General features: G+C 54.1%; 1 protein-coding gene across 1 annotated transcript; it reads left to right on the top strand.

Moving 5' to 3' along the window:
- The first annotated feature begins 701 nt into the window (after positions 1 to 701).
- Gatd3 (glutamine amidotransferase class 1 domain containing 3) lies at positions 702 to 7,508 on the top strand. The gene is made up of 7 exons (XM_021175043.3): positions 702 to 902; positions 1,047 to 1,099; positions 1,549 to 1,662; positions 3,143 to 3,262; positions 3,665 to 3,757; positions 6,014 to 6,170; positions 6,859 to 7,508. The coding sequence occupies exons 1-7, from the start codon at positions 768 to 770 to the stop codon at positions 6,985 to 6,987; spliced, it is 801 nt and encodes a 266-aa protein (XP_021030702.1). The 5' UTR covers positions 702 to 767; the 3' UTR covers positions 6,988 to 7,508.
- Positions 7,509 to 10,022: the final 2,514 nt, after the last annotated feature.

Below are 10,022 nucleotides of genomic sequence, written 5' to 3'. Positions count from 1 at the left end.
ATTATCCCTAGGAGTTGAGAGAAGCCAGGTCACCTTTGACAGCCTTCACTGTGGTTAGGGAGAGGCAGTGAAACTCTGGGAGTTATCTGGTCATTACCCCGATGGACACCGGACTGTATACAGCTATAGCCATCACATTGATTCAAAATAGGAAATGGAAGGCACAATGCTCAGCTCTTCCACTGAATCGTGACTGGCAGAACTGTGGCCTGTGAGGAAGCCTCAGAGGAACCCAGAACACACTCAATGGCAGGAGCAGTTTACGATTGCACCGTGAGGGCGCGAGGCTTGCTCTGACCCCGTTATTTAAAATCAGTTTTTAGTCATTGCATAGACTGGAACTGCAATAGGTAGTCAGGGTGACCTACACCGAGATGAGCGCCCTTCAAACATTAACTAGGCAGACCGGGCCTCTCAACAAGGTTGATCGCTGGAAGGTCCCTAACCTGGCAAACTTGCATGAGTGCCCTCTCAAAACTGAGAAGAGGCGTGTCCCAGCTCCGTTAGTCAGTGGGCAGGTGAAGTCCAGCCAACCGGTAGGTGAGGGGGCGTGTCCTGAGGTCTGCGGCCCCGCCCTCCCGCTAGTCCGCTCAAGTAAAAGGTGCTGGGGTTGGGTTCCCATACACCGTTGGTCACTGCGCAGACGCGGCCCCACCCACTGGCCCTCTCCGGAAAGGGGTTGCTGCGCACTCCTCCATTGGCCAGGCGCGACCCCGCCCCTCTGAGCACGTTCTCCTGACACCCGCTGTGGCTGGCTGCCCTTCGCGATGGCTGCCGTGAGGGTTCTGGTGGCGCCAAGGCTGGCTTCTGCCCTCCTACCGCTCTCGGGGTGCCATCGGGCTCCCTCCCAGCGCGCAGCCCTTCACAGCTCCGCACCGCGGCCCGGGGCCAGGGTGGCATTGGTGAGTGCCTTCCCTTGCTCGGTCCCCGCAGCCTGGGGTCGACCAGCTGTCCGCCCAAGGTCGGCCCTTGGAGGTGTTCAGCCTCCCCTCCCTTGGTAATTCCGTGTTGGGCCCTGGCCCTCGTCAGTACCTCTCTTCCTGCAGGTGCTGTCGGGCTGCGGAGTCTATGACGGAACCGAGATCCATGAGGCCTCAGCGTAAGTCCTCAGAGTTTGTAAACACTCTTGGTTTAAAAGGCAGAAATGGTCAGAGCGTGACCAAGCGCAGGGGGGTTCACATCGTGATAAGTCCAAAGCCAAAGTTAGCACAGCCAAGACATAAAAGATGCCACCCGGACCCTGGGTGAAGGCAGAATACCTGGCAGCAAGCTGGGGTCTTGAACATACCCAAAATGCAACACCTGCGGAGTCAACAACCCTCGCTGCTCATCAGTCAGTAAAAGAATGCCTGCCTTACTTATTCTGGTTCTACCCTTACCTTGCAAAGGTCTGTAAGCGGCAGGAGCCGTGCCTTCGTAAAAGCAACTAGGTGTCCTATAAACTAGGAATTCCCCAGCACTTGGTGCCTGTCCATCTGTAAAATCGACTTGCTGTGAGGCTGAAGGACACATTTGGAAGTGATGCCTTTGTGGATTTTCTCCATATAGGATCCTGGTGCACCTGAGCCGAGGGGGAGCTGAGGTCCAGATCTTTGCTCCCGATGTCCCTCAGATGCACGTGATTGACCACACCAAGGGGGAGCCTTCTGAGAGGGAAAGCAGGTATGGGTAGGGAAAGGACCTTGCAAGAGCCCTGTTCCCATGAGCAGCTCCTATACTGTAGCCTTCCTGATCATGTGATCAAGTGTATGTCCCTCAAAGCAATTGTCATCCGGCTGTTCTATAAATACACGGCCATGGGCAGAATGTTTCTGACCTCCCCGTGACCGTTACAGGGGTAGCAGTAGCCACTGTTGTCCTTCCTTTGGGTGTGAGGTGGTCATGCTCTGCTCTGGCTAGTCCCTGTGTGGTACTGTGTTCCCTTTATCTAGTTGCTTTGTTTTTGGCAGGGAGGGGTTGTTTGTTTTGTTTTCCCAAAGTTTCTCTATGTAGAGAGGCTGTCCTAGAACACACTCTCTAGACCAGGCTGGCTTTGAATTCTGATCCTCCTGCCTCTGCCTACCGAGTGCTGGGATAAGAGGCATACTCTACCACTGCCTCAGGTTTTGTTTTTTGTTTTTTGTTTGTTTGTTTGTTTGAGACATAATCTGTTTGGCTCTCACAGGCCTGGAACTCACTATATACAGATCAGGGTGGCCTTGGATTCCTAGAGATTTTCTTGTCTTTGCCTCCAAAGTGTTGGTGGGATCAAAAGCAGTTGACTCTATGCCCAGCACAACTACATTTTTTAAAGATTTATTTATTTATTTTGTTTTGTTGTTGTTGTTGTTTTGGTTTTGGTTTTTTGAGACAGGGTTTCTCTGTATACCCCTGGCTGTCCTGGAACTCACTCTGTAGACCAGGCTGTCCTCGAACTCAGAAATCCGCCTGCCTCTGCCTCCCGAGTACTGGGATTAAAGGCGTGTGCCACCACGTCCGGCTTATTTATTATATATCAGTATGCTGTAGCTGTCTTCAGACACACCAGAAGAGGGCATCAGACCCCATTATAGATGGTTGTGAGCCACCATGTGGTTGCTAGGATTTGAACTCAGGACCTCTGGAAGAGCAGCCAGTGCTCTTAACTGCTGAGCCATCTCTCCAGCCCACAACATTTCTTATCTCAGGCTTGGTTGCAGGGTAGGGGCTGAGACTGAAAAGGTAAGAGAGAGGAATTGCAATTTAACTACCAAGGCTGTCTTTAGGGATTTCCTTCTCTGTTCAGAACCCTGGCCCCTGAATCTAACCCCTCCCTCCTGTTGTACAAGTGTATATGAAGTTGCATCTCTATCTGATGTTCAGGTGGCTTTGGGCATCCTGAAAAATGGCTTCCTAGTCAGCCCCTTCCTGGTGTGGAGCCCTGGATTCTGCCTGCTGTGGATACTTGGTGGGCCTCCAGTTCCTGCTGACCCCAGCCTACAATGCCTGTTGTACTTATAGGTCACTAGAATCCATTGTCACTGTCTCCAGGTGTTGCCTGGGAGTGCTAACTAGTCTCCATGCTCACTTGAGGCTGTGAGCCAGTACTAGGGTGAGCCCACAGCGCTGCCTGTGTACCAGCCATGCTTGCACGTTGATCCTTTGTGCCATCTGCTCTTTCCAGGAACGTTTTGGCAGAGTCAGCAAGGATTGCCCGAGGCAAGATTACCAGCCTGGCTCAGCTCAATGCTGCTAACCATGATGCTGCCATTTTCCCGGGAGGCTTTGGAGCTGCCAAAAACCTGTGCGTGTCCAAGAGTAAGGGTCTACACCACACATGTATCTACTCTTTTACAAGGGGTGGGCTGGGGGCATTTCTGCGAGATCACCAGGGCAGTCTTTGCTTCCTACTCTCTTAAGCTAGCTGTGTTTCTTTTTCTAGAGCCCCCTCTTTGAGGTTTTGTTTTTGTTTTGATGTCCCTGGATTCTGAAGGCAGAGTGCAGTCACAAATCGGCCCCCTCCTCTTGCCTTCCACCCTGCTGGCTGGCTGGCTGGTGAATTGGAAGCTAGAGAAGCCATTATGCATTCAGTGTGATAGGCTGTTTACTTGACCTGTGGCCACACCGTGGGCAGCTCCTCTGGTATGCGGTGGGCCACTCAGATTGTGGGGACACTTGATGAGGGCAGCCTCTCCTCTCGCGGCAGGAGCACATTCGCCGTGGATGGAAAGGACTGCAAGGTTAACAAGGAGGTAGAGCGGGTCCTGAAGGAGTTCCACGGGGCCAAGAAGCCCATTGGGTAGGTGCCACGCCTGGTTCAAAAGGAGGGCAGGAATCTGTGGGAGTTCCTGACAGACTCTGCTGGCTCTCAGTGTGGCAGCATCACCAGCGCTGGAGCCCAGTAAGACCAGCAGCAGCCTGTGAGGACTGGTGGTTTGGGGATGTGTGTGGCGGTTGCAGTGGGGTGGGATTGGCCCCTGGGTGAGGCAGCCATGTGAGGCCAGCCAGTGATCAGAGCTAGAACATCGGGCACAGCTGCCCGCCTCCTGTGGGTCAGGGCAGCTCCCTTTTTTTCTGTTGCTTTTGAGTCTTACTGTGCAGCTTTGACTGGCCTGATACTTGCTATACAGACCAGGGTGGCCTTGAACTCAGAGATCCATCCACTTCCTGAGTGCTTGGATTATCACCTGTGCTACCATGCCCAACCAGGGCAGCTCACTCCTAAGGGTCGTGGTACAGATCAGAGGTCATGCAGGGCTGTTTCTTGCACTCTGAGGACTTGTACCTGGACACTGTAGAGCCATGGTTCTCACCCTTCCTAATGCTACGATACGACCCTTTAATACAGTTCTTCATGTTGTGGTGACCCCAGCCTTAAAATTACTTCACTGCTACCACATAACTGTAATTTTGCTGCTGTTAGGAATCATTATGTGAATATTTGATATGCAGGATAGCTGATTTGCTACATTTGTGAAAGGGTTGTTCAACACCCCCCCTCCCCCCCAAGGACTCATGACACAGATTGAGAACCGCTGCTCTGAACAGTGGACAGCAGGTGGCAGTGTAGAGTTTGGCTTCCCAGGCCCCTCACCTTCCCCTTAGCCATCTCTGTCCAAAGCTACTCAAGTCCTGATGCCCAGTGCCATAAATCTGAAGCAAGACTCTCAAACCTCACAGTCTGGGGACTAGACTATTCACAGTCCTCCCTCAGTGTACTCCCTATGCTCACACACACAGTCCTCCCTCAGTGTGTGCTGTGCTCACACACTCAGTCCTCCCTCTCAGTGTGCACCCTGTGCTCACACACTCAGTGTTCTGTCTCATTGTGTGCCCTGTGCTCACATGCTCTTGTCTTCCCCCTCAATGTGTGCTGTGCTTACACACTCAGTCCTCCTTCTCAGTGGGCTCTCTGTGCTCACATTGAGTCCTCCCTCTCAGTCAGTGTGTTTTCTATGCTCACACTTAGTCCTCTCTCTCAGTGTGCACTCTGTGTTCACATACTCAGTCCTCCCTCTCCGTGTGTACCCTGTGCTCACACAGTCCTCCCCTCGGTGTGCTCCTTACACTCACACACTCAGTCTTCCCCCTCAGTGTGCGCCCTGTGCTCACATACTCTTGTTCTCCCCCTCAGTGTGCACTGTGCTTACACACTCAGTCCTCCCTCTCAGTGTGTTCTCTATGCTCACACTCAGTCCTCCCTCTCCATGTGTGCCCTGTGCTCACACACACAGTCCTCCCCTCCTCAGTGTGCACCCTGTGTTCACACACTCAGTCTTCCCCCTCAGTGTGCATCCTGTGTTCACACACTCAGTCCTCCCTCTCAGTGTGTTCTCTATGCTCACACTCAGTCCTCCCTCTCCATGTGTGCCCTGTGCTCACACACACAGTCCTCCCCTCCTCAGTGTGCACCCTGTGTTCACACACTCAGTCTTCCCCCTCAGTGTGCATCCTGTGTTCACACACTCAGTCCTCCCTCTCAGTGTGTTCTCTATGCTCACACTCAATCCTCCCTCTCCATGTGTGCCCTGTGCTCACACACACAGTCCTCCCCTCCTCAGTGTGCACCCTGTGTTCACACACTCAGTCTTCCCCCTCAGTGTGCATCCTGTGTTCACACACTCAGTCCTCCCTCTCAGTGTGTTCTCTATGCTCACACTCAATCCTCCCTCTCCATGTGTGCCCTGTGCTCACACACACAGTCCTCCCCTCCTCAGTGTGCACCCTGTGTTCACACACTCAGTCTTCCCCCTCAGTGTGCATCCTGTGTTCACACACTCAGTCTTCCCCCTCAGTGTGCATCCTGTGTTCACACACTCAGTCTTCCCCCTCAGTGTGCATCCTGTGCTCACACACTCAGTCCTCCCTCTGTGTGCTCCCTGCACTCACTCAGTTCTCCCTCTCAATGTGTGTGCTGTGCTCACACACTCAGTCCTCCCCCTCAGTGTGTGCTGTGCTCACACATTCTGTCCTCCCCCTCTGTCTGTGCTGTGCTCACACACTCTGTCCTCCCTCTCAATGTGCGCTGTGCTCACACACTCCTCTGACTTTTCAGCTTATGCTGCATCGCTCCTGTCCTCGCAGCCAAAGTGATCAAAGGTGTGGAGGTCACTGTAGGCCATGAGCAAGAAGAGGGCGGCAAGTGGCCTTATGCTGGAACTGCGGAAGCCATCAAAGCCCTGGGTGCCAAGCACTGTGTGAAGGGTGTGACCATATCCTTTCTGGTAGCTGGGTGGTGCGGTTGGTAGCAGGTAGCACATTAGGCTTGCCCTTCATCAGGTCCTCGAGGGTACGGTGACAGGCAGCCATCCCTACAGGAGTTACTTCAAGGGAACCCCTGGGCAGGAGAACAGGGCCAGCCAGTGTCATGGGGCGTGGCTAGCTCGTATGCCACAGGCAGGCTTCTCACTTGGCTGAGGAGGATCCGTGTTACTGCACCCACTGAGACCTGTCAGCCCTGAATCAGCCTGGAGCACACAGCTGGACGCCTGAGCCCCACAGGCTAGGGAAGGACCCTGTAGCCTAGAAGACTAGGAGCTGCTTGCTGGTGACCATAGAATGGAGCTAGAGCAGTGTGGGGTGGTGGGCAGAGCTCCTGGTTCTAGTGGCCCCTCAGTTTCCACCACTGGAGCTGGCTACGGTGTTTTACACCCCTATGTGGGGCCAGCATGCAAGCTGTCATCCATCGGGCACTGTTTCACCCCCAGACCAGTTTCTTCCTCCTGATGAGTACCTGTGAGTCAGAAGCTAGCTTCTCCTACAGCCAGTGCAGACTTGTTGGCGTGACATCATCCAGCAGCAGGGGACTGGCAGGACCGAGGGTGGACGGGCAGGCGGGGCTCTTCCCGTGAGATGCCCATGGGCCCACCAAGTGCTAGATTTTCCCTAACATCTACTCACGAAGCTCATGTAGACCAGAAAAACAAGGTGGTCACCACCCCGGCCTTCATGTGTGAGACCGCACTCCACCACATCCACGACGGGATCGGGGCCATGGTAAAGAAGGTGCTGGAACTCACAGGAAAGTAACGCCACCCGGACCACGCTTGGCCTCCATGGCTGTGGCATGCCCGGCCGGCGTGTGCTCCATGGCTTCAGCCCGGACACAGGAGCCACTTAGCTACTAGGAGCATAGACACTTCCTGCCTAAAGGAGGAGCTTAGCCTCTGTATGTCCAGCCTGAGCTTCTACCAGCAGGAAGCTCAGGGACCCTCCCTGGGCCCTGAGCAGCAGCAGGAACTTCAAGGGGGGGTGGGGGAGCGGGCTTGCCTCACTGTGAGTCCCCATGGAAGATCTAAGCACCTTTCCCAGAGCCCGGTTGAAGGACTTAGGTTCTACGATCCTAGGTCTGATAGGTCAGGGTGCTAAAGCTTTAAAAGAAGAAAACAGTTTAGGCTCTAAGTTGTCTGATAACCAGAGGTGCCTAGTTTGTGGATAAAGAAAAGCTCTCTGATCCAGAGTAAAGACCGCTAACTAAAGCCAGGGGAATTCTGTAGTAGGTCCCTGTAGCCACAGAATAAACTCTTCCGCACGATGGGAACTCCTTTCAACCATGTCTCAGGCCTTGTGAAACTAGTGAACGGTACCCAGTGACATGAGGTGTCAGTGAGTCTCGGCTCTGAGTTGTCAGGAAAAGGGAGAAATCACCGATTGTGGGCCCCTGGAAGGGCCTGCTGGCTGGGTCTGGGAAGTTGCCCCAGGCTGTGAGATTGTATAACCTGGGTAAAGAAGGAAAGTAGAAGACAGTGGTACCCTGGTGGTCCCTGGTAGAGAAGTGTCAGACTGGTCTGTCAGAGGTCTGTACACACCTTCTCTGTTCCAGGACATTCTCTTTCAGAGGGCCAGGCAGCCTGAGGGTCCCTTGGCATTGGTGGCAGTAACTACTACAACACTGGACTATAAGACAGCTGTTCCTCTCGCTCAGTTATGTCAGACGCTGGGCAGAAACAGGACTAGGCTAGGCAGCAAGCTTCCATAGCTAGATGTCTGCCATCTCCCAGTGTGTGTCTATGCGTGGGCTAAATCGTCTAAAGACTGATCGCCCCAGGGGCTCCGATTCTTGGTGGTCTGGGTCTCTGGACCTCTTACCACGACCTGTGTATAGCATGCACCTGAACTGCTGGCCAGATAGCCCTTCTGGAGAACCTGAGGAGCTCGCTCCTCACTAAAGAGGGGAGGCCAAGGCCAGGTCTGTCCTTCCCTCAGCAGAGGGCCTATTGAAGCCTCGTGTATGTACCCAGCCTCTCTTAAGTGAGTTTCCACAGTGAACTACAGAGCCAGCATTGCCCCACCCACATACACAAAGTGCCTGCTCCAGTTCTCCCAAGGCTGTCCAGGTTGACAGCTGCTGCCCTGGGACGGGTGTGGCTCCTCCAGCTGTGACAGCACAACCTTCCCCACCCCACCTGATGTCTTTGCTTCAGTCTCCTGTTAGCCCATCAGGCCACCCAGCTCTACTGAGTTGGCGTTAGTCACCTCTCCCCACTGGCCGTGGCATCCCCTGGGCAGAGTACCTGTTGATCTCACAGCCCGACGCGGGCCTGAGAAATCCTTTGTTTGGTAACCTGCACTGTTCTCACTGAGGGCCTGGTGTGCAGGCATGCTCCCGTTTGCTTCTGTGGAGGGAGGAAGCATCCGCCTCATCACAAAGCCACATCCTTCCCATGCAGACCGGAAGCTGCTTGTTCACTAGCCGTGCCGGCCCTGCTAGCCTGGCAGAAAAGAGCACCCCACAGGGTGATAGTGCCTCTAGAACCCGTGCCTACTTCAGTCCCTCCCATGTGGCCTGGGTGTTCTTAGATGTTGCAGGAGTGTAAGGTGCACGAGTAGAACCCAAGCTTACGAATGGCCGCTGGCCGGGTTTTGTCCTTTCTCATGTCTGCCACACGCCACAGGCACCTGAGAGGGAAGTGATCCCAGGAGAGACCTCCAGGGGAAGGTCAGTGCTGCTAGCTGCTGTGCTACACCGTGAACATCTTCCCTGGCTCCCCACAGAAGTGACCAAGTGTGACCATCACACTGCGCTTGCCCAGTGAGTTGCCAGTGTAAATCACATCCTTGTGGTGTTGGCCAGGACTGTCCCAACTTGACAGGTGATGGAGGCCACAGGTGTGCTTAGCTGAGGCCACATGGAACTATGCTGGACTATATTTTGGGGAGGTTAGAAGCCCTCATCAGGGCCTGATGCAAGAGGTTAGCTGATGACTCCTAGAAATGATGGAGTCCCCACTGTAAGACCATGATCCCGGCCCTCGTGGGTCTAGTTGGCAGAGCCTGGGGATTGCGAGCTAACACATGGACGGGGAGGTCAGGGAATGGGTCAGAGATCAACCAAGAAAGGAAGCAAGCCAGGCTGAGTGAGAGGGTGTGCCCCTGAGAGCCAGATTCTTGGAGCAAGTCCTGTTCCTAGAGCCAAGTCCACCCAACCGTTAGCAAGGCTGTAGTTTTAGATATCACCACCAGAGGGCGCAGAAGACCAGTCTTGGAGCCTTCTGCATGTTCTCAGCGCTGACCAAAGCCAAGGGCCTACTGAGATGCCCGCTTCCTACACCCTACACCTTACCGACATAAGAAACACTCCTGGGACCCCAAGTGCCCCTGCTTCCCAAGTCCACTTCACAGGCAGCTCCATCTAAGCCACCAAGTCTCAAGATGAGGCACCCACTGCCTCCACGACAGCACCTGCTCTGTATTTTCTCATCCTTACCTGCGACCTGCCCCAGCCACCCTGAGCACTGAGCGCCTGCCTCTTCTCTCCCTATTTCAGGATTCTTGAGCTCTGCCCTGGAATTCTGATTAGGGGCGGTAAGGGAAGGAAGAAAGGACAGACGTACATAGACTAGGAGAGTTGGAGTCTAGTGTGGGTGTGCACACTTTGATAGAGGGCTTCGACAGCAGTCTGGGACCTCATCATGATTATTAGGTACAGCACAGGGGACAGGAGTAGCCTCGGTAGGAGATCTCTGTAGGCGGGCAGTCTCCGGCTGTAAACACCTGGAGGAGGAAGTCACGTTTACTAGTTTTTGTACATTCTGATTAATCATTCGTCAACGCTCATATTTGGA

The sequence above is a fragment of the Mus caroli genome, unplaced genomic scaffold, assembly GCF_978045245.1.
Source record: "Mus caroli unplaced genomic scaffold, Mus_caroli_1 scaffold_9, whole genome shotgun sequence".
NCBI classification, from domain to species: domain Eukaryota; kingdom Metazoa; phylum Chordata; class Mammalia; order Rodentia; family Muridae; genus Mus; species Mus caroli.
Note: the sequence above shows the minus strand (reverse complement) of the source record. Positions and strands in the feature narration are given on the sequence as shown.